General features: G+C 46.1%; 1 protein-coding gene and 1 long non-coding RNA gene across 6 annotated transcripts in view; one reads left to right on the forward strand and one right to left on the reverse strand.

Annotated features, from left to right (window-relative positions):
• Nucleotides 1-24,955, forward strand: part of LOC309485333 (B-cell scaffold protein with ankyrin repeats-like) — a 111,334-nt gene that overhangs the window by 78,240 nt on the left and 8,139 nt on the right. For all 4 annotated transcript variants that reach the window (XM_082152158.1, XM_082152157.1, XM_082152160.1 and 1 more), the window contains exon 9: nucleotides 24,460-24,666. In XM_082152158.1, the coding sequence (XP_082008284.1) occupies nucleotides 24,460-24,666 (207 nt within the window). The remainder of the gene's footprint in view (nucleotides 1-24,459; nucleotides 24,667-24,955) is intronic.
• Nucleotides 31-10,192, reverse strand: LOC309486647. 2 transcript variants are annotated; one of them, XR_014201629.1, is made up of 3 exons: nucleotides 9,373-10,192; nucleotides 7,904-8,092; nucleotides 31-1,351 (listed from the first exon to the last, which is right to left on the reverse strand). It is a non-coding gene; the product is annotated as an uncharacterized lncRNA (long non-coding RNA). The 2 variants fall into 2 exon arrangements; XR_014201630.1 differs by having other exon boundaries at nucleotides 7,904-10,192.

Here is a 24,955-nt window from a genome sequence, read left to right on the forward strand (position 1 = left end):
ATGCTATACTTTCGAATATCAGCTGATACTCAGACCAGTAGCAAGTGTAACATTGCTTATACAATTCCATAAATAAAAAGTTACAGTTTTTCTTAATTGCTTTGGCAAATTTTTTTAACAGTCGTAACATTCTCAATGGAAGTAAAATATGACAAATGTATTTGAAACAAAAAAAACGAATTGAATACTCCAGGATTCCCCAACAATTCTTAATGTGAAAAATGCTTAATGTGGCATAATGGACTAATACAAGACCAAACTCAGTATAAACATTATTAATGGTGCATACTATATTCAGGTAAGCAGATGCACTCAGAATATGAACTTAACACACAAGGTTTCAAGTTTCCCTCCTATATAAACCTGTTGTAAAGAAAACGCTTAACGTGTCTTATTAGACATATACAGTACAGTAATAAAGATAAAATTCAGTATAAACTTTATCTACAATATACACACTATATATATACTATATATATACAACAAGCAGATGAGCACAGCAAGTGCTTTGCCAAAGAAAATCATTAAATCTTTGTAAAAAAAACGAACAAAAAAAACAACAACACTTAACTTGGCTTTATGCATCTATAAAAAGACCAAACTTGCTATATTGGTGATGCAAGCAGCTGCACGCTAAGCATTTTCTTTATAATGGTTTTCTATGGGATGAAAACGGTACACGTGAAATTTTGCACAATGCATTTATATTCTGGGCTCATCTGCTTAACTGTACATAGTATATTATTTTAGACATTTTAGACTTTTTATATTTAATCAAATAAACTGTCAAATGATTTAGTGTAGCAAAATGATATTGTGTATCAGAACAGTAGGTAAAAGTTTACTGGGAAAACTTTAGTACACTTTCAAATAAAATGCACATTTCTATACAGAACATTTATTTATTATTTATTTATGTTACATGTAAACATTCCCATTTGCATGTCAATTTTACACACTTCTTATATGTAAATCTTACAAATATAGTGAACAAAAAAATTGCCAGAAAATGACCTCCCTATATATGCTTCCAAACTTGATTGGTTGATTGGTAAGATTGTGATTCCAATTTTATTACTATAGCAAGTCATTTGCCAATTTTACATTCCATGTCATACACATTTGTAGAACATACATGTATGTTGACAGATTTTGACAACCGAATTGATCATTTAATGACTGTAACGGTCACCAGCTGGAGTGCCCTTGAGAGACACCAGAGGGCACCCCACACCAGACTATTATCACTCCCTCACAAACTACATTTCCCATAACTCACTGCCGGGCCTGATCATCACTGATTGCATTCACCTGTGTCTCATTACCCTGTTAGTCTCAGCCTATTTATACGCTGATTTCACGCAGCCGTTATTTTGAAATCGAAAGCGAGGCTCCGGTGGGAAGAAAACGTACTCGGTTACTAACGTAACCTCGGTTCTCTCTAGAAGAGGGAACGAGTACTGCGTAAGATATCTTACGCTAGGGGAAAATCCTTTTTCCGCGAGATATTGAAGCCAAAAATTATCCTTAATTTTGTAATAATGCAAAACGCGTTGCAGCAGCAATGCAGACATAGGCGAGACAGCTCGCGCGCCTATTGGCTGCTCTGCGGCAACTGCAGCAGCCTATCGAGCGAGGCCTGGCGTGACGTCAGACCCAATCAGGGCACTTCGCGCCCGCTGCGTCACGTCCCGCCGAAATGGGCGTGGTCTAGGCCTATAAATATCGCTCGCAGGCAGCTATTATCTGGTTTTTCATCATCGAAGCAACCAGAGCGTGTGCATGCACGGCAAGATACGCAGTACTCGTTCCCTCTTCTAGAGAGAACCGAGGTTACGTTAGTAACCGAGTACGTTCTCTTATGAGAGGTCTCTCGTACTGCGTAAGATATCTTACGCTAGGGGACCCAGTGTAAAACGCCGTGCGTGCTGAGATCTGACACCAAAGACCCAAGGGCGAAAGCCCGGGGTACATATAGTGCACAAACACTCAGTGAACTCACAGAGAGTCCGGGAAGAAGGAGGGGTGCAGCCTCACTTTTCCACATAAAGTAGCGTCGAAGGGACGCAAATTTCATCATACAGACAGGGCGGGGTACGGCCTGAACAGATGGGGAAAAAATGTGGGTCTTACACAGTTTGCCCAGCTTTAAACTGTCGAAAATTGAGCTGTGCTCAGTAAACGCAGCATTCTGAGCTGAACGCATCAGGTTCAGCTGAATAGCATCAACTATCCATCTGGATAGGCTCTGTTTCGACGCGGCTAGTCCCTTAGAACGTCCTCTAAACGAAACAAAGAGCTGTTCCGTCTGTCTGAAAACAGACGAGCGAGACACATAAGCTCGTAATGCCCTGACTGGGCAAAGGAGGCTCGCGTCTCTTTCCTCATCAGGGACCGGTAGGGCTGACAGAGAGATAATCTGCGCCCTAAACGGTGTGTTGAGGGATTTTGGAACATAACCGTGCTTAGGTTTGAGTATAACTTTTGAGTCATTGGGCCCAAACTCCATGCACGCCGCGCTCACAGAGAGCGCGTGCAGATCCCCTATGCGCTTCACCGAAGCGAGAGCCAGCAAAAACACCGTTTTGAAAGACAGGTGTTTCAAATCGATTGACTGTAAAGGCTCAAATGGCGCACCTTTCATGGCTTCCAGAACCGTAGAAAGGTCCCATACGGGGACTGAGGGAGGTCTGGGAGGATTCAGTCTCTTAGCTCCTTTAAGGAAGCGGATGACTAAATCGTTCCTTCCTATTGACTGACCAAGCGTTGTTTCTGAGAACGCTGCTATAGCCGCCACATAAACTTTGAGCATGGAGGGGGCCCTGCCCCCATCCAACAGCTCTTGTAGGAAGGAAAGCACCTCCGTCACATCACAATTTGTGGGTGACACACCACGGGCTGTGCACCAGCCCGAAAACACTGACCATTTCGAAGAATAGAGTCGTCTTGTAGACGGAGCTCTAGCCTGCGTGATCGTGTTTAATACTCCTTTAGGGAGTCCAACATGTACCCGTTGATGGCCCAGACATGAAGGGACCATAGATCCGGGTGAGGATGCCAGATCGAGCCGCGGGCCTGTGAGAGGAGATCTCTCCTCACTGGTACTGGCCACGGGGCAGTACTTGCTAACTGCATCACGGCTGGGAACCAAGGTTGGTTTTTCCAGAACGGTGCTACCAGCAGTACTGAGCATCCTTCTTCCCTGATCCGTTCTATCACCTGAGGCAGGAGAGAGACGGGGGGAAAAGTATAGAGCGGGCGGCGGGGCCACACATGGGCCAGCGCGCTCCTGCTCTTGGAGAAAAATTCTTGACAGTGAGCGTTTTCTTGAGACGCAAACAGGTCCACTTCCGCTCTGCCGAATTTCTTCCACAGCAGTTGGACTGTCTGTGGGTGTAGGGACCATTCGCCTGCCGGAACATTGTTCCTGGACAGTCTGTCTGGTCCTATATTCATGATCCCTGGCACGTGCGCTGCTCTGAGCGAGCGCAGGTTGCACTGAGCCCATACCAGGAGGCGTTCTGCCAGCCTGTACAGTTTCTCGGATCTGATGCCGCCCTGGCGATTTATGTAGGATACCACAGACATGTTGTCCGAGCGGACCAAGACGTGGTGACCTTTTATTTGGGGACAAAAACGCGTCAGCGCGTTGTCTACTGCCAGCATTTCGAGGCAGTTTATGTGCAGGAGCTTCTCCCGTTCTGACCACGGGCCGAAGAACGGTCTGCCCTCGAGCAGCGCTCCCCATCCCGAGGTGGACGCGTCCGTGGACACCACTTTCACCCTCGAGGAAGTCCCCAGGCTTACACCTGATTGGTACCAGTCGTTCGCTTTCCAGGGTTTCAGAGCTGTAACGCATTTCTGATTGACCCTGAGGCGAAGCAAACCGGGTGCCCACGCTTTGCGTGGGACTCGCGCTTTCAGCCAAAACTGCAGCGGGCGCATGCGGAGCAGACCCAGCTGGAGTACTGACGATGCTGAGGCCATGAGACCTAGCATCTTCTGAAATCTTTTGAGCGGGACAGACGCGCCGCAGCGAAAAGAGTTCGCTGTGCGTCGAATGTCTACCGCGCGCTGTTGTGATAGTCGCGCTATCATGGATAGTGAGTCCAGTTCTGTGCCCAGGAAAGATATTTTCTGACTGGGTGACAGGGAGCTCTTCGCCCAATTGACACTCAGACCCAAATCCTCGAGGTGATCGAGTAAAATGGTCGTGTGTTCTATGAGCACTGCGCGAGATTGCGCTAGAATCAGCCAATCGTCCAAATAATTCAGCACTCGCATGCCTCTCATTCTGAGGGGTGCGAGCGCCGCGTCCATGCACTTCGTAAATGTACGGGGTGCTAGGGACAAACCGAACGGCAGGACTGTGTACTGATATGCCTGGCCCTCGAAGGCGAATCTCAAAAATCGCCTGTGACGTGACGCTATCTGTATTTGAAAATACGCGTCTTTCAGATCTATTGACACAAACCAATCTCCTTGGCGAATCTGCACAAGGATTTGCCTGGTCGTGAGCATCCTGAACTGTCGCTTCACAAGCACTTTGTTCAGTTGCCTTAGATCTAGTATGGGTCTGAGACCCCCGTCTTTTTTCGGTACCAGGAAGTATCTGCTGTATAGCCCTCCTTCGCTCTGATCTTGAGAGAGGGGTTCTATGGCCCCTTTTCTCAATAGTTTCGTCACTTCGGCTCGAAGTAGATGTGCTACTTCTGTTTTTACCGTGGTCTCGACGCGCGCCACATAGCGGCGAGGGCGTCGGCGAAACTGCAGCGAATAGCCTCTTTTTATAATGTTCAGCACCCACTTCGAAACCCCGGGCAGCTTTGCCCATGCGTCTGCATGGATAGCTAGGGGTCGAATACGAAGCGCGCTCCGCTCGCTCAGCGATGGAGAAGCTTCTGTGTGCTGTAACACAAGCGTGTCGCTCGTGACATTTGAGGCATGGGGCGCGCTGATGACAGCGGGCAGATTGCCCGCGCTCGACTCCTCTACGGTGGTTAACCGCGAGGGGGAGGGCTGGGCGGTTCCCGTGGGAACTGTCATGTCTATGTGTGGATGTGGGCGCGGGACAGCGGGCACATTTATCACACCGAAAACATCGTTCGCTTGCGTGAAGCGAGTGCACGTTGGTTTCGTTTTTACAGAAACCGTGAGACATGCATAACGTGGTGTTAGTGGGCACTGGGTAGTGGGCACATTCACCATGTTTGAAGCGCAACCGACCTGAGTCGGTTTTATGTGCGCGAGCCCTGTGTGACAGGCTGTGCTTATGTGTAGGGATGGGCACTGGGCAGTGGGCATTCTTACTACACACGAAACACCATCGGCCGTGGCCGGGACACCAGAAAATACGCTCTTTTGGGGATTTATCTGGGTAGCCGTGAAAACGGCATTTGTGTGCAGGCAAGCGGGTGACAGAACCGACTTGTTGGCTGCAGAAAACACTGGAACAGTCACATTTTCTGGAACTGGACGAGCGAATAGCTTTGGTGTGAGTCCGGCCGCAGCGGGACTGGAACACCGTCGTTTTCCTAGCTGTGCTAGGACGACTTCGGGGCCTCGGGCTTCACCGTAACCTTAGGTCGCGGGCCGCGTCCTGCGGGGCGGCGACCGGATGAGCGGGAGCGCGGTCTCGCGCTTCTGGCCTGGCGGCGCTGTGAAGTGGAGGCGGTGGACGGTGGCTGTGGCTGTGAGCTCTGAGCAGACGGTTTCGCACGGCCTGCTGCAGAGCTGGAGCGCTTCGGGAGGAAGTGCTTCATAGCCTGAGACGCTTTCTGTACCTCTGCGAATCTCTCCGCGAAATCTTTGACGGAGGATCCGAAGAGGCCTGCGGCGGAAAGCGGGGCGTCGAGGAACGCGGTGCGCTCAGACTCGGCCATTTCCGAGAGCGTCAGCCATAGATGTCTCTCAGACACGGTGAGAGAAGCCATAGTCCGTCCAATGGCTTGCGCTGCGGACTTAGTAGCACGAAGGGCGAGGTCCGTGGCACTCCTTAAGTCCGGCACGCAGATCGCGTCAGGTCCTTCCTCATCCAGCTTACGGAGGAGATCGGCCTGGAAGATCTGGAGCGTTGCCATGGTATGCAACGCTGACGCAGCTTGCCCGGCGGCGGAGAAAGCGCGGTGGAGCAAGCTCGACGTCGTGCGGCAAGCTTTAGAGGGTAGGGCCGGCTTAGCACGCCGTCCAGCGGAGGGCGGGCATAAGTGGGCCGCTATCGCCTCTTCAACCGGCGGCAGCGAGAGGTATCCTTTGTTCTTGGCATCGTCAACGGCGGAGAATGCCAAAGAAACAGCAGGACGCACTCTAGCAGAATAGGGGGCGCTCCAGGACTTGGCGACTTCTTCGTGTAACTCAGGAAGAAAAGGCGCCGGTCTGGACACAGGTGAAGCGCGCTCCCCAGGCAGGAAAAATCCATCCAGCCGGTTGTGAGCGGGCTGCTCAGGCGAAGACCACTCGAGGCCGAGGCTCGCCGCGGCCTGTGCGAGTACTCGCATGAGTTCCGTCTCGATGGAAGCTCTCTTGCCTGACGAAGTGCGGGCAGGGGGCGCGGGGTCCTCAGAGCCCGCCCAATCCTCACTGCCTGACGCCAGGATAGAGCAGGAATCATCCTCTCCCAGCAGGGCTTCCTCATCCGCGATATCAACGGAAGCGGCGGCAGACGGCGGCCGCTGTCCGTCAGGAAGCGAAACAGAAGAAGCCGGGGAAGCAAGCGGGCGAACCGGCGAGCTTTGGCGGCTGAGGGAGGGTTCCGGGGCCCGCTGGGCATGGCGCTTTTTACGGCGCGACGCCGCGGCGGGCGGGGGAGCAGTCTCGGTGAAGACGGCTAGGCGAGTCCTCAGAGTCGCCATTGCCATCAGCTCGCAGTGAGGGCATCCGCCGTCAGCGAGCGCGAGAGCTGCATGTTCCTCACCCAGGCAGGAAACGCAGATCACGTGGCGGTCCCCGTCGCTGAGTGTGGCTCTGCACGAGCCGCAGGAAGGCATCTTTAAAAAGACGCTAGCTCTTTTAGAAATGTGTGTCGCGGCGGCGACACACACACACAGAAATACAGTGTAATAAAGAGAAGGATATAAGCGCCGGAAAGCGCAGCAGGAAGGCAGGAAGGCGGCGCGGCCAGCGACTTCAGTGACTCGTCCCGCTGAAGGTGCTCTCTCTCGACGGCGCGGCTCCTAATCCAGCTCCAGCGATGCGTGTGCTTCGCTTGAAGGATGAAAAATCAGATAATAGCTGCCTGCGAGCGATATTTATAGGCCTAGACCACGCCCATTTCGGCGGGACGTGACGCAGCGGGCGCGAAGTGCCCTGATTGGGTCTGACGTCACGCCAGGCCTCGCTCGATAGGCTGCTGCAGTTGCCGCAGAGCAGCCAATAGGCGCGCGAGCTGTCTCGCCTATGTCTGCATTGCTGCTGCAACGCGTTTTGCATTATTACAAAATTAAGGATAATTTTTGGCTTCAATATCTCGCGGAAAAAGGATTTTCCCCTAGCGTAAGATATCTTACGCAGTACGAGAGACCTCTCGTAAGAGAACCGGAAGTGTCGCCTTTAATCACAGGAGAGTCGTGAATGTGATAGCGTATTGTTGTGTTTAATGATGTTGTGTCAATTCTAAAAATGTACAAACATTTCTTTCGTACTTTAGACTATATACAGTGAAATTCATTTATAAATAAAATATTTTTTTAATATATAATTCAGAATGTAAAAAACGAAGCAGGTATGAACTATATACATATCCTATATTGGATATTAACATCCAATAGTGTAAATCGCGGCAGCAGCTTCAGGTTGGTAATCCAAGGCATTGTTGTTTATCTTTACTTCCGGGGTTCTTCCCACCGGAGCCTCACTTTCGATTTCAAAATGGCGGCTGCGTGAAATCAGCGTATACCATGTTCACTCATTCACTCATTCACTCACTGCGATGTTTTGTATGTTGATGCACTGCATTTCCGAGCGGTTTCCCTGGTTTCATGTCTCTTGGTTTTTTGGATTTTTCGTCCGACTCTTTTGCCTCTGACCTCTGCCTTGTTTGTTTGTTTGTTTGTTTGTTTGTTTGTTTGTTTGTTTGTTTGTTTTGACGGCCTACCTAGTGATGGCCAAATGAAGCGTTTCGAAGCATTATTGCTTTCTGATACAATTGTGTCGAAAATGGTTCATTACTCGAAGCTTCATTCATATAGAAATTGCAGCACAATCTCCTGGTGAAGTAAATGTAATGCAACAAAGCTGACAACCATAAAATGCAAGTAGGCTTATATGTCAACGCCCCGTTTATTACGTGTTTACCGAGGCGATCAAAGCTGAAACAGTGTTAGTGCTGTGAAACTCATTTATGTAGGTGAATTTTACAGATACTGATGAATTCCATGTGTTCACCTTGATGATAAAACATTAAGCATGATGTGTGTGTGTAATTATTTCTTTAGACAAGGACAGAAGATCAGACCAGCTTAAAAAAAGTTGGAAACCATCACAGAAATACTAATGGTTTCTATTAAAATACCAATAGGAACCATTGGCTTTTACCATTTAAACCACTACGGAATCCTTTTTTGTAGTGTGTTTGGGACATATTCCATTAGGATTTAATGCCCCCACCAATAGAACCCAACACATATCAGTAGAGACCCACAGAGACCACTATAATTCCCATTACAACCAATAAAATTCTCATGAAAACCATTAAATCCAATAGAATTTCGGTAATTTCGGGGGTTTTTTTTAGCAGGGCAGTATCATGTGTGAAAGCTTTATCTTGTTTAGCTGTGGGAAGCAGAACTCTTAACTTGTTAACTGATATTTTTGTATGTTGAAAAGGATGTGCTTGTGTAACTGGTTGTACTTGTATAATGTAGCAGAGGGTTTTTTGAAGTTTCTGTCTTTGATGCATATTTTTATGCAACAATGTTCATATGTTCTCTAATTAATAATAAAAAAATGTGGCAGAGGGTGTGCTTTGGCTACATGCAGAAGGCTTAGACAAAGTTTTCATTAAATGGTATGTTTTTTATTCAGAAATATTATTTTCTTTGTCTTTGGTGAAAGGTGATATCTTTTTTTTTTTTAAACAATTTCACCAGCTTTAGAGACACCGACTACTGCAACCCACAGTGTTGCCATGGTTTGGCTTCACTTTTATAAGAAATACAGCCGCCAGGTTTCAAACCTGTCAACACTGGATTGGGCTGTCAAAGCAGTCAGGTGGTTCACTACAGGAGTGAACCAGTGTGTTTGCTTCAGAAGTCATTTTCACGTGACTAGTGACGTAATGATACAAGCTCCGAAGCAGTGGTTCATTGCAAGGACCGTTCGAGTTTGAAGCAAGCTTCGGAGCGTCGGTGTCAGACGTAACATCACTAGGCCTACCTGTGTTTTGACCTATTGCCTGTATATTGGATTACGTGTCTGGATTGCCCCTTAATTAAAGCTGTAGTTGGATCTCAACCTTCGTGTCTCGGAGCAGTTTGTAACAATGACTCACTTAATGAAAGAATGTTTAGAAGTTGTGACAACGTTACTGAGAATCAACTCGTCAGTTTTGATTAGAAAGTTATGTGCATTTAGTTATTGAGAAAATTACTCTTTTATGCCAAAACACATGCAACACACAAGGAACTAATAGTTAAAAACAAGAAATGTATTGTTTTGAGAATTTCATTTGAGAATTGAGTCAAAGCAATTGTGAAACACAGTAATTTATTAACTTTTTAGACACAATATTCCCAGTTACTTTGTTTATTTTTCCCTTGTCAGTGAAAATAGTTACAAAAGAACCCACAGCAAAATGAACCGCTGCTCCTCTGAGCAACACACAGTGGTGTTTCACCATGAATGAGCGTTTAAAAACAAAAACAAATCGAATGATTCAATGGCTCACTCTTTAACCCTCTGGGGCCTAAGGTGTTTTTGGGGTCCTTGAGATGTTCTGACATGCCCTTACATTTGTGCTTTTTTCAGTTGCTTATAAACATATTAATGGCAAAGGTATAATTACACTCTCTTTAGCACAAACAGGGCTACCATAATATGTGAGCAACATGTATGTACATGTTTGTATTTTTGAGAAAATAATGTTTATGCATGCTTATTGAAAAACTAAAAATGAAAATTTCTGAAATAAGGCCAAAACACATACTAAATATGTGTCCATAAGACTTCTGAATAATGCATTTTGTCGCCAAGAGCATCGGTTCCCAACAGGGGGGTCGCGGCCCACAAGGGGGCCTCAGCGAGCTCTGTGGGGGGTCGCGTCATATTTTGAAAAGTTTTGAGCAATTTGCATTAAATAAAAGTTCTTAACTTTTTTCTGTTCAAAATTCATATAATGAGCGAGTTCATCATAAATCCATTTTCCAAACCGTGTTTTTGTATTATCCTGAATCACTATGGTACACCTATAATAAGTGATTACATTGGGACTATTTTACCCTGGTTCGGATCGCTGCCGCTGCGGAGTAGCCCAGTACCTGCGTGCTCGTCATAGACGCACACAGAGAGAGAAGTAGTTCCGGCTACAATGTTCTTCCGAAAGACGCATTATTCTGCAAGTTAAACGCAAGTTTATTATCGCTCGCTATAGCGCCAAAAGCCTCAAAAATAAAGCCTCACATTGAAAAAGCCTCACAAATAACATGCAAGTATTGAGGCCCCAGACAGAAGTCATTTAGTAATACCCTATATGCATTCTTTTTTTTACCTACACACAAGTGTGAATACTGATATTGTTGTTATTGCATTTAAAATAGGGCAAATTTATAGGCTACTCCTAGGCTTACATTTTTAAATTACAAAGGGCCTACTAATGTTTTTGTTATTGTATTTTCAATATTATAGGCTATTATTTGTGCATAAACATATCTGTTTATAGTAAACATACCGTTTGTTTGAAAACAACATATTTTGTCATCCTTGCTGCAAGCTTACAAGAGCGAAAATATCATAAAATGTGAAGGGGGGCCCTAAAATATTTTCTTGGGAAAAAGGGGGTCTCAGACAAAAAAAGGTTGGGAACCACTGGCCTAGAGTTTTTTCTTCAAAATTATGTGAAAATCATCCTGCCTAATCATTCACATAAAACAATACATTGATTTAAATTTTGTAAGACACTTTTTGTTTGGAAAGGCAATATGCGAGTGGGCGTGATAACGGTTCACAAAATTCACGGTTCGGTTCGATACGATACACTTGTGTCACGGTTAGGTTTGGTACATTTTCAATACAGCAAAAAGAAAGAAATGCCAGAGAAATTTCCTTGATTTAATTTTTTTTTAATTATTTTTTTTTATTAAAACTAACATCATAAAGTATGATATTTTTTTTACTTTGAGCAGTTCTGGAGCTATAATTGACTCTTCTTAGGAGCATATAAAACAAAACAGCTCCTTGGAATAAATGAAATGTAATATTGTAGTAGTTATAAACAAAGGTTTATTTTAGTTCAGATTAACATTTGAGGGCAGAAATTGTATTCATAATGCCAAAATAAACTGATGTAATGTTACTTGAAGGCATTATAGCCTACTATTCCTGCCAAACTTCCATGGTTGCAGTTAGTGTTACTACAGTAAATCCATGGTGAATGTTGCTGATCTGTGGACACTGGATAGTTCATTCATGGCACAATGTTTCTTGCAGGGTTCCACGTCAGCGCTGTTTGATCCGTTAATAACAGAGAAATGTGAATGTTTCACTAGATCTCGCAGCGATGTTATTACTTCTGTGGTGAATTCAAATGCTTTCTTTACTGGATCTCTTGGCGCTGTGTAGTAACAGTGTCGCATGATCATGATCAGCTCGCGCTGCACTGGTCCAAACTGATAAACGGTCCTTCAACCACACAATAACGAGCAGTTTCGTTCCGCTTGCATTACGTTTGCCATTTGATGTTGGGCAATGTTGTGGTCGCGCCGGCGTCTATGAAGCCTTGTTTATACTCGACGCGTCCGCACGAGTGCGAAGGCGCGGCAAAAATGACGTCATTGCGGTGTGGGCGGTCGTGCGCGTTGGGTTCGCAAGACCCAATTTCGCCTGGCGGTGTGCGCGACATTTTTTGTAACAACGCGCGCGGCGCCGCATCCGAAGATGAACGACTTCGAGCCGAATCTGGCCGAGCTCCAACTTCTCACCACACCGGCACCCAGTTTGCACGTCTAAATTAGTTGCTTACATTTAACAAATGAGCATACAATAGCATAAAAAGTATTTTTAATGAACATAAGGTCCATGTTTAATAAAAATGTTCACGAAACTTAATGAAATGTTTAGTGAAATTAGAAAAAATAAGAGATTGTTAATTTATTTATATTGTATACACATTCTCATATCCATATATTTAGTTCTCTTACGAGAGGTACTCTCGTACTGCGTAAGTCTTACGCTAGGGAAAATCTCTTTTCCGCGAGATACTGAAGCCAAAAAATTATCCTTAATTTTGAAATAATGTAAAACGCGTTGCGGCAGCATGCAGACATAGGCGAGACAGCTTGCGCGCCTATTGGCTGCCCTGCGGCAACTGCAGCAGCCTATCGATAAGGCCCTATCGTGACGTCAGCACCAATGGGGGCGCTTCGCGCCCAATACGTCACGTCCCGCCGAAACGGGCGTGGCCTGGGGCTATAAATATAGCATCGAAAGGCTAGCTTACCGATTTTTCATCTCTTCAGCGGAGCTCACGCATCGCTGGATCCAGAGAGAAGAAGCCGCGCCGTGGAAAAAGCATTTCAGCGGGACGAGTTCGGTACCTGGAGTCGCTGGCCGCGCCGCCTTCAACCGCCGTTCCTGCTACGCTATCCGGCGTCATATCCTTTTCATTGCTAGTGTGTGTTCGCCGCCGCGACTCACACTCCTTCTCTAAAAGAGCAGAGCGTCTTTTTCAAGATGTCTCGTCCATCCTGTGGCTCGTGCCGAGCCCCACTCAGCGACGGGGACCGCCATGTCATCTGCGTTTCCTGCCTGGGTGAAGGACATGCAGCTCTAGCGCTCGCCGACGGCGGATGCCCTCACTGCGAGCTTATGCCTATGGCGACTCTGAGGACTCGCATGGCAACCTTCCACGAGCCTGCACTTCCCGCTGTGACGCCGCGCCGTAAAAAGCGCCGTGCTCAGCGGATCCCTGAGCCTCCCACCGAGAAAAGCTCGCCGGTGCGCCTGCCAGCTTCGCTGTCTGCTTCACTCGAGTCTCTCACTCCCGGACAGTGGCCGCCGTTGGCCGCCGCTTCCGCCGGAGATTTCGAGGAGGACAACTGCTCTATCCTGGCTTCGGACAGCGAGGATTGGGCGAGCTCTGTGGACCTCGCCCCTTCTTCTGCCCGCGAGTCGTCAGGAAAACGGGCCAGTATTGAAGCTGAGCTGATGCGTCTGCTCACACAGGCCACAGAGAGCCTCGGCCTCGAGTGGTCCGCGCCCGCCGAGCCTACACGCAACCGTCTGGACGGTTGTTTCCTACAAGGGGACCGCGTTTCCACGCCCTCAAGACCCGCCCCGTTTCTTCCTGAGCTTCACGAAGAACTGGCAAAGTCTTGGAGCGCCCCTTTCTCAGCCAGGCTGCGCTCCTCTGCTTCAGCGGCATTCTCCGTGGTGGACGGTGCCAAAGACAGAGGATACCTCGCTCTTCCTCTGGTGGAGGAGGCAGTAGCAGCCCATCTTTGCCCGCCCTCTGCTGGACGGCGGACTAAGACGGCGCTACCTTCAAAAGCCTGCCGCGCTACTTCTACCCTGCACAGTCGCGCTTACACCGCCGCTGGGCAGGCTGCATCAGCGCTACACACTATGGCCACTCTCCAGATCTTCCAAGCTAACCTTCTCCGAAAGCTGGACGAGGAAGGCACGGAAGCAGTCAACGTGGCGGATTTAAGGAGCGCTACGGACCTCGCTCTCCGCGCTACAAAATCCGCTGCACAGGCCATAGGGCGGAACATGGCCTCTCTCACCGTTGCTGAGAGACACCTCTGGCTGACGCTTTCAGAAATGCCGGACTCGGAGCGCTCTGTGTTCCTCGACGCCCCCGTTTCTGCTACTGGCCTCTTCGGATCGTCCGTCAAAGATTTCGCGGACAGATTCGCTGAGGTACAAAAGACGTCGCAGGCCATGAAGCACTTCTTGCCAAAGCGCTCTAGCTCCGCATCAGGCCGCTCTAAACAGCCGTCTGCTCGCAGCTCGCAGCCGCCGCCCCCCGCCGCCGCCTCACAGCATCGACAGGCCCAGGACCAGAGACCACGCTCTCGCTCTGCTGGCCGCCGCCCCCCACCGCGTGGGACTCGGCCGAAGATTGAGATGAAGCCCGAGGCCTCAAAGTCTTCCTAGCCAGCTTAGGAAAACGACGGTGTTCAAGCCCCGCTGCGGCCGGGTTTCCACCAAAACTTCTCGCTCGTCCAGTTCCATTACATGCGACTGTTCCAGTGTACTCTGCAGTAAACAAGTCGGTTACATTACCCGCTTGCCTGTACACAAACGCCGTTTTCACGGCGACCCAGATAAATCCTGTAAAGAGCATATTTTCTGGTATTCCGGCCACGGCCGACGGTGTTATGAGTGTAGTAAAAATGCCCACTGCCCAGTGCCCATTCCTACACACAGACACAGCCCGCCCCACAGGGCTCGCGCACATAAAATCGACTCATGTCGATTGCGCACAGGATGTAGTGAGCATGCCCACATCCCAGTGCCCACAAACACTACACGCTGCATGTCTCTCGGTTTCTGTAAAAACGAAACCAACACACATACAGCCGACTCAGGTCGATGGTGTTTTCAGTGCAAATGTGCCCGCTGTCCTGCGCCCACATTCACTCACAGACATGACGAATCCCTCGGTTTCCCCCACGCTCGCCGTCTCTCAGCTACCTGCCGTGAGAGAGCCGAGCGCGGGCGAACCGCCCGCTGTGATCAAAACACTCCCCGCCTCGAGCGCTGCAAATGCGGTGTCTATAATACAGCATACCGAAGCTCCCCGGTCGCCACTATGTCACGACCAGAGCTCCGATCTCATTCAACCCTTAGCTATGCATGCACATGCGTGGGCAAAGCTTCCCGGTGTATCAGAATGGGTGCTGAACATTAAAGAAAGAGGCTATTCACTACAGTTCGCTCGACGTCCCCGCCGTTGTGCGGTGCGAATCGAAACCACAGTAGAAAAGGAAGTAGCAAGTGTACTTCGTACCGAAATTGCGAAACTGTTGAGCAAAGGGGCAATAGAGCCTTTATCTCAAGCTCAGAGCGAAGGGGGGCTATACAGCAGATATTTTCTGGTTCCGAAAAAAGACGGGGGTCCCATACTAGATCTAAGACAACTGAACGAAGCGCTTTCAAAACGCCGGTTCAGAATGCTCACAACCAAGAAAATCCTCGCGCAAATTCGCCACGGGGACTGGTTTGTGTCAATAGATCTGAAAGACGCGTATTTCCAAATACAAATAGTGTCACGTCACAGGCGATTTTTGAGATTCGCCTTCGAGGGCCAGGCTTATCAATACACAGTCCTACCGTTTGGCCTGTCCCTAGCACCCCGTACATTCACGATGTGCATGGACGCAGCCCTCGCTCCCCTGAAACTTCGGGGAATGCGAGTTTTGAACTACTTGGACGATTGGCTGGTTCTAGCTCAGTCACATACAGAGCTCATAGAACACAGAACCATTTTACTCGAACATCTCGAGAATCTGGGTCTCAAAGTCAACTGGGCGAAAAGTTCACTGTCTCCCAGTCAGAGAATATCTTTTCTGGGCACAGAACTGGACTCGCTGTCAATGACAGCTCAAATATCGCTACAGCGCAGATTGACTATTCAGCGCATGACAGAAACCTTCCGCCGCGGCACTATAGTCCCGCTAAAGAAGTTTCAAAGGATGCTCGGTCTCATGGCAGCAGCATCCACAGTTCTCCAGCTGGGTCTGCTTCGCATGCGCCCACTGCAGTTCTGGCTACAAGCGCGAGTACCGCGTCGAGCGTGGACTTCAGGTCTCTTTCGCCTCAAGGTCGATCAAAAATGCGTCTCAGCACTGATACCCTGGAGAGCGACCGACTGGTACCAGTCAGGTGTAAGCCTGGGGACTTCCTCGAGTGTGAAGGTGGTGTCCACGGACGCCTCCACCTCGGGATGGGGAGCACTGCTCGAGGGCAGACCGTTTTTCGGCCAGTGGTCAGAACGGGAAAAGCTTCTGCACATAAACTGCCTGGAAATGATGGCAGTCGACAACGCGCTGAGGCGCTTTCGTCCCCAAATAGCAGGACACCACGTCTTGGTCCGCTCGGACAACATGTCAGTGGTAGCCTACATAAATCGCCAGGGAGGCATCACATCCCGAAACCTGTACAGGTTAGCGAAACGCCTCCTGGTATGGGCTCAGCACAATTTGCGCTCGCTCAGGGCAGAGCATGTGCCTGGCCACCTGAATGTGGGACCAGACAGACTGTCCAGGAACAATGTTCCAGCAGGAGAATGGTCACTGCATCCGCAGACAGTCCAACTGCTGTGGCAGACATTCGGCAGAGCAAAGATAGACCTGTTTGCGTCTCAAGAAAACGCTCACTGCCCGGAATTTTTCTCCAAGAGCAGGGATGCGCTGGCCCACGTCTGGCCCCGCTGCCCGCTCTATGCTTTTCCCCCCGTCACGCTCCTACCTCAGGTATTAGAGCGGATCAGGGAAAGCAGATGCTCAGTGTTACTGGTGGCTCCGTTCTGGAAGAACCAGGCTTGGTTCCCAGTTCTTATGCAGCTGACGAGCACTGCCCCATGGCCAATACCAGTGAGGAGGGACCTCCTCTCTCAAGCCAGGGGCTCGATCTGGCATCCTCGCCCGGAGCTTTGGTCCCTACATGCGTGGGCCATCAACGGGTACCCTCTGATATCCCAGAGGGAGTGTTAAACACGATCATGCAGGCTAGAGCTCCCTCTACGAGACGGCTCTATTCCTCAAAATGGTCAGTGTTCTCCAGCTGGTGCACAGCACGCGGCTTTTCACCCCTGGACTGTGGAGTGACGGAGGTTCTCTCCTTCCTACAAGAGCTACTGGATGAAGGCAGAGCCCCATCCACGCTCAAAGTCTATGTGGCGGCTATAGCAGCGTTTTCTAAACCAACGCTTGGTCAGTCACTGGGAAGGAACGATCTGGTCATTCGGTTCCTTAGAGGAGCTAAGAGGTTAAATCCTCCCAGACCTCCCTCAGTCCCCATATGGGACCTTTCTACGGTCTTGGAGGCCATGAAGGGTGCCCCATTTGAGCCAATCCAGTCAATAGATATCAAACACTTGTCTTTCAAAACGGTGTTTCTTCTGGCTCTCGCTTCAGTGAAGCGCATAGGGGACTTACAAGCGCTCTCAGTGAGCGCGACGTGTATGGAGTTTGGGCCAAATGACTCGAAAGTCATACTCAAACCAAGGCACGGGTACGTCCCTAAATCCCTCAACACACCGTTCAGGGCCCAGGTAATTTCCCTGTCTGCCCTGCCGGTCTCTAACGAGGAGAAGGACGCCAGCTTCCTTTGCCCGGTCAGGGCATTAAGGGCTTATGTGTCCCGCACGTCTGTTTTCAGACAGACGGAGCAGCTCTTTGTTTCGCTCTACGGACGTTCTAAGGGACTCGCCGTGTCGAAACAGAGTCTATCTAGATGGATAGTCGATGCTATAGCGCTGGCTTACACCTCTAAGGGCTTGCAGTGCCCATTAGGTGTCAGAGCGCACTCCACGAGAGGCGTGGCCTCGTCGTGGGCTTGGTCTAGTGGGATTGCCTTGCAAGATATCTGTATGGCGGCAGGCTGGGCCTCCCCGTCTACATTTATAAGGTTTTATAACCTAGAGGTTCCCGCTCTGCAAGCTAAGCTGCTTTCAGTCTAAAAATCGGTACTGTCTGCCCCGAGTGCGTCTGGCCCAGAATACCGAAATGGCTCGAGCAACGCTCGTTTTAGATCGCGCAGCTCTATGGGCAGTGTGTAAGACCCACTATATTCATCAGTCCAGGCCGGGGTCGCCCTGACTGAATAAAATACCATCACTATAACTGTTTCTTATAGGATGCTACATTATAGGAATGATGCTATTCTAGCCACTCTTCCTGGGCTCTCTGTGAGTCACTTATGATCATGTACTAATTTTTTGGCTTCAGTATCTCGCGGAAAAGAGATTTTCCCTAGCGTAAGACTTACGCAGTACTCGTTTCCTCTCTAGAGAGAACCGAGGTTACGTTAGTAACCGAGTAAGTTTTATTGTCACTAGTAATAATCTCAGGGTTTACTGGGTTTTACACGATTCTTTTTGTAGTGTGGTATTGGTGGTGGCCGTGTACTAACATTGTCACGTGTGTATAGCTTCTTCTTCTAACCGCTGATTCCTGATGGTTTAGAGGATAATTACTTGAGTCGCCCCCTATCGTTTCAAAGAATAGTACAACGGCGAGCGCATCAAGTATAAACGCCTGTTTAAAGTGTGCGGAGACTCGCGCTGCGGAGCCAGGCGAAAGTATAAACAAGGCTTTACATTATGAGCGCGCTTGCCACGCGCAACGCGCCTACATTTGAAGTAACGAAATTTTGGTCGGCAGGAAAAAGGGTCCAACGAACCGTTCGGTTTGAAAATGCGTACCGAAAACCGAACCGAAAGCCTCGTACCGAACGGTTCAATACGAATACGTGTATCGTTACACCCCAAATATATATCTACACTCACCTAAAGGATTATTAGGAACACCATACTAATACTGTGTTTGACCCCCTTTCGCCTTCAGAACTGCCTTAATTCTACGTGGCATTGATTCAACAAGGTGCTGAAAGCATTCTTTAGAAATGTTGGCCCATATTGATAGGACAGCATCTTGCAGTTGATGGAGATTTGTGGGATGCACATCCAGGGCACGAAGCTCCCGTTCCACCACATCCCAAAGATGCTCTATTGGGTTGAGATCTGGTGACTGCGGGGCCATTTTAGTACAGTGAACTCATTGTCATGTTCAAGAAACCAATTTGAAATGATTCAAGCTTTGTGACATACTATCCTGCTGGAAGTAGCCATCAGAGGATGGGTACATGGTGGTCATAAAGGGATGGACATGGTCAGAAACAATGCTCAGGTAGGCCGTGGCATTTAAACAATGCCCAATTGGCACTAAGGGGCCTAAAGTGTGCCAAGAAAACATCCCCCACACCATTACACCACCACCACCAGCCTGCACAATGGTAACAAGGCATGATGGATCCATGTTCTCATTCTGTTTACGCCAAATTCTGACTCTACCATATGAATGTCTCAACAGAAATCGAGACTCATCAGACCAGGCAACCTTTTTACAGTCTTCAACTGTCCAATTTTGGTGCGCTCGTGCAAATTGTAGCCTCTTTTTCCTATTTGTAGTGGAGATGAGTGGTACCCGGTGGGGTCTTCTGCTGTTGTAGCCCATCCGCCTCAAGGTTGTGCGTGTTGTGGCTTCACAAATGCTTTGCTGCATACCTCGGTTGTAACGAGTGGTTATTTCAGTCAAAGTTGCTCTTCTATCAGCTTGAATCAGTCGGCCCATTCTCCTCTGACCTCTAGCATCAACAAGGCATTTTCGCCCACAGGACTGCCGCATACTGGATGTTTTTCCCTTTTCACACCATTCTTTGTAAACCCTAGAAATGGTTGTGCGTGAAAATCCCAGTAACTGAGCAGATTGTGAAATACTCAGACCGGCCCGTCTGGCACCAACAACCATGTCACGCTCAAAATTGCTTAAATCACCTTTCTTTCCCATTATGACATTCAGTTTGGAGTTCAGGAGATTGTCCTGACCAGGACCACACCCCTAAATGCATTGAAGCAACTGCCATGTGATTGGTTGATTAGATAATTGCAAACTTATTTTGCCATAAAAAATCTCTAAAGGCCGTTTTCTCAAAATGAGTTTTTTCTCACACTCCTAGTGACGATGTTCCACTTCTGTAGCACCTACATACACCAAACTTTACAGTCGTATTCCTAACTATATTGTGAAGGTTTGTCCAGAGGGATTTGTTGATATATCATTCTTGGCCTGATTTATATGACATTTTATGCCTAAAAATAGGGCGGAAATCTATTTTTTAAGGCTATTGGCAGTATTTTCTGATTTACAGGGTAACAAAAGGAGATATTCATTATCCCCTCTGATAATGTCTTTTCATTGAATATATCAACAAAATGCAAAAATAATTTTGAACCTTGTTTTTTTCAATGGTCAGATTTGTCACTTCAAAATATATGCAAATTACCGCATATTTAATTAGATATAGCCTCATTAGCATATTTAAAAATTTAATTACAGAAAACTTGCAATGCATTTTTTTCTCCTATTCATGTGAGTAATCAACTGGTAAAGTTTGATGGTGATATCTGTAAGTTAACAATTTTACCCTATTCACCTGTAGTGTCTCGCCTTAAAGGTCCCATGACATGAAATTTTCACTTTCTGAGGTTTTTTAACATTAATATGAGTTCCCCTAGCCTGTATATGGTCCCCAAGTTTCTAAAAATTTCAATCGGTGTAAATCGAGCTTTTGCTATCTTTCTCTGCCTTTGAGAAAATGGAGGCTCATACGCGCTGATCTTGAATCTCCTCCTTATGACGTCATAAGGAGGAAATGTTACCTCCCCTGTCTCTGCTTTGCCCGCTCAGAGAATATTTTCCGCCCATGAGAAAATGCGCTAGGAAGTAGAAACGCGCGCGCGATTTTAGTTTGTCCACGAGAGATATCATGGCTTTTGAGCGAGCGAAGCATAACAATTGCTCAATAATTGGATGTACAAATGAACACCGAAGGGTCAATACAGAGCTGGGCTTGCTGAACGTCTGAAACTAAAGTCTGGATCACTCTCTTTGACTCAGCTACACACCTCGGACAAGTAACGTTAAGTCAACTAATGATATATAAGTGTGTTGCTTTACTGTTTATGGTTACCTAGATTTTACACGTAGAATGTGGCTGTAACATTAGCTATGCAGTTTATGTGTGTGAATACACACACTGTAACGCGAGTGTTGTACACGTCTTTGTTATTTGGATAACCGTTTTCCTGTTGGTTATATGGCGCGCGCGATATCCGCATTTCAAGATCGCAGAGCTTGATGTAATTGTAATAAGATAAATTACAGACGTTACAGATCTCTCATGAAAAGGCAACAGTAGGTTAGCGTTAGCTACATGATAATAACTGTAAACCATCCGAATAAAGTACCGTATCCAGACATAATATTTTAAACTAACCATTCGGAAACGTCCTGCTGGAGCCGCTGAGTTGCAACTTCTTCATCCGTTGCTTCTCCATCTGGATCAGATTCTGGGTCAAACTGAAATGCTTGAAAGACTGCGTGTCTTCGTGCCATTGCAATATATCCAACGTAAACATGCACGCCACGTTACCGTTGCGCAAGATGGTCAAGGCCACACCCACCCTCCACCTTGCGCCGCCTTTCTCCTCCTCATTAGTATTTAAAGCTACAAACACCGAAACGGCCCGTCTGAAGGAAGCTCATTCTGGGACTGGCTTGTAGTGGCTATAATTCTGCACCGAGGCTGAATTTTTGGAAAGAGATTTCAGATACAGTACTAGGGACCACTAAGGCCTATATTAAAGCCTACAAAAAGTAGCATGTCATGGGACCTTTAAAGGAGAAGTTCACTTTTGAAAAAACTTTTGCTGATAATTTACTCACCCCCATGTCATCCAAGATGTCCATGTCTTTCTTTCTTCAGTCGAAAAGAAATTAAGGTTTTTGATGAAAACATTCCAGGATTTTTCCACATATTATGGATTCCATTGGGACCCAAACGGTTCAAGGTCCAAATGACAGTTTCATTGCCGCTTCAAAGGGCTTTAAACGATACCAGACGATGAATAAGGGTCTTATCTAGCGAAACGATCGGTCATTTCAAAAATAAAATAAAAAGTTGACGTTTTATAAGCACAAATGTTCGCCTTGCTCTGTTCTGTGATGCGCGTTCGTGACGTCACGTAATACGCAATTACGTTGAAAAGGTCAAGTTTGATGTGTTTACAAATGTGCGGAAGGAGGACCATATAAACATTTTCAAATGTATTTGTGTCAGTTTATCGTTTAAAATGCCCATTTCGTGTGCGCATCCTGAGTGTTTTAATATTAAAAAGCCAAAAAGAACATTTTCTTCAATTTTTCAAGCGTGACCTTTTCAACGTAATTGCGTATTACGTGACGTCACGAACGCGCATCACAGAACAGAGCAAGCCGAACATTTGTGCTTATAAAACGTCAACTTTTTATTTTATTTTTGAAATGACCGATCGTTTCGCTAGATAAGACCCTTATTCATCGTCTGGTATCGTTTAAAGCCCTTTGAAGCGGCAATGAAACTGTCATTTGGACCTTGAACCGTTTGGGTCCCAATGGAATCCATAATATGTGAAAAAATCCTGGAATGTTTTCATCAAAAACCTTAATTTCTTTTCGACTGAAGAAAGAAAGACATGGACATCTTGGATGACATGGGGGTGAGTAAATTATCAGCAAAAGTTTTTTTAAAAGTGAACTTCTCCTTTAATGAGAAATTGAACAGGTGTTCCTAATAATCCTTTAGGTGAGTGTATATTTATATTTATATATATATATATATATATATATATATATATATATATATATATATATATATATATATATATATATATATATATATATATGGTTCACAGTTGTTGTTGTTTTTTCCACAAATTGTGCTTGCAAATTGTATAATATCCAAGGTAAACATTTCTAGTATTTGTGCAGTTAATTGTTCTCATACTGTATTTTCAGATTTGGAATATATTCTCTACCCAAACGTGTCACTAATAAAACACAATAAAAATCATTTAAAGAGAAGGCTTATATTGACCTTTTAAGATTTTGTTTACACCTATCATTGTATATATATATATTTTTTTTTTTTGCTATTTTATTAAAAAGGTTATACAATTACAACAACAATTAAAATTGTAACAATATGTCCAGTGTAATCTTTCTTTGTAAAAACTAAATAATACATTTTATCATACGTAATTCAAAGTTAAGGATTCATTAGTTTGAATATAGCCTACATTGGAACAAACACTATAATAACATCTTAGTTGATGACTTTATTTTTGACAAAACATAGTATATATATATTTAACATGAGCAGAAATTGGGAACATTATAAGCTTATTTGATGTGGCAGTATTTTAGAGTAAAAACTTTATAATCTATCTGATTTTTGTAGTCGATTTTTACTCATCTCAGTATAGCAATAGAGTTTGGTAAAAGCTGTTCATTCATTCACACACAAAAACGCGATTCATGTTGAAACAGTATTTTTGCCAGCTGTAGCTACACAACAGCGCGCATCTGTGCATTCATTCATTCACACACAGAAACGCGATTCATATTTAAACAGTCTTTTTGAGTGTACAGACACTTGCGATTAGAGCAAAGCAAATATAGAACTGACCTATTCCTGGATCTGTTGCTCCTCGAAATGAAACTTCCAGCAGTTCTGAGGTAAATTTTCCAGGATTATTATTAAGATAGTATTATTCCTCACAGCGTCGTAAAGTACACGAGTCTGAAAGTGAACTCGCTGTGTGTGTTATCCAGCTGATGTGGGCGTTTCACAGGTATGCATGGATGCCTCAGATAATTTGCGTTTGAATAGCGCGCGCTCTCCGTGGGCGGGGTCACATTAAAACTTAATGAGATGAGATGAGAACGACTGACATCTCTCTCTTTTCACACATATTACAACTGTGAATATTTGTTTTTTATAAAAATTACTTCATTTAAAAGAAGAGAATTCAAGCTTCATGCCTGTGTGTCTGTATTCGCTGAGTTACAGTTCATTTTCGGACGCGTTTCAGAATGGAATTCACTGACAGAGAGAAAGCAGAACTCACATCATGTTTATTTTTCTTTATTTGGCAAAAAGCACAACACGTTGTTTTTATTGTGAGTATACACAAAGAAAAAAAAAACACACTTAACAGGATCGATTGATGTATGAAACTTGTATGCAAGATCAAAGTCAACAGAGTATTTTGAATCTCTTTTGCACTGATAAGAAAAAAAGCGAGCCAATCACGCCGGCTCTATAGCCGACCCCAGGGGGTTTTAAGACAGTCATTTGAGTATTTCTCGATTAGATGGCTGCATACCTCAGTTCCAACATCATCAAGCATCTTAGAAGGATGTCTCAATTTGTAGTATCCTTGAAAGGAAGCCTTCATTTCACTTCCTTCATTCAGCATTTCAGTCATGGAAAATAAATTGAGTCAGCACAGAGCTTGCCCAAGTTCATTATGAAATTCAAAACATTTTATTTTGCTGTGCTGTAAATTAATCATAATGCATAACTGCCCAAGTTGTACATCTCTGGAAGACAACAGAGGACTGTCATTCACTGTATCGTATTAATAAAAGTAAGATCATATAAACACAGACAATAAATTTACCCCTGCTGTTCTTTACACAGATAATCTTCGGGTGGGTGATCCTAATGAGGAACACCAAAACAATGAAGATGAGAATGTCTATACTCCTCTGGGTAGAAATGAGGAAGAGTATGACACCATCCTTACATCCAGCAGCCCTGTGGTAATAGTGAACCGCCCCCCTGCACCGACCCCACGGCCTGATTCACTTCCCACCCCGGAGGACAAGACTCCTTTCATTGCACAAGGTTTGAATTTTCTATTTTAATTAAGATCAAGAAATGATTATTATTATTTATGCAGAGTTTGTTTGCCAATTGAGGACTTTTAATGGATTGGTGACACTGACAGCAAATTCACTTATTCAATATCTGTTGTGACATCAAAACATATAAAACAATTATTCCAAGAGCTGATGCTTGTCTAAATGATTCCTTCAATTTTGCCTATTAAAATGGATGGTGTGCTGTGCTGGCCCAGTTCAGTCAGTTCTCAGTGTTTATAAATACTTAATATTTCAGACTGTTATTTCCCCTA

The sequence above is a fragment of the Leuciscus leuciscus genome (genome assembly GCF_965113295.1).
Source record: "Leuciscus leuciscus genome assembly, chromosome: 2".
NCBI classification, from domain to species: Eukaryota; Metazoa; Chordata; class Actinopteri; order Cypriniformes; family Leuciscidae; genus Leuciscus; species Leuciscus leuciscus.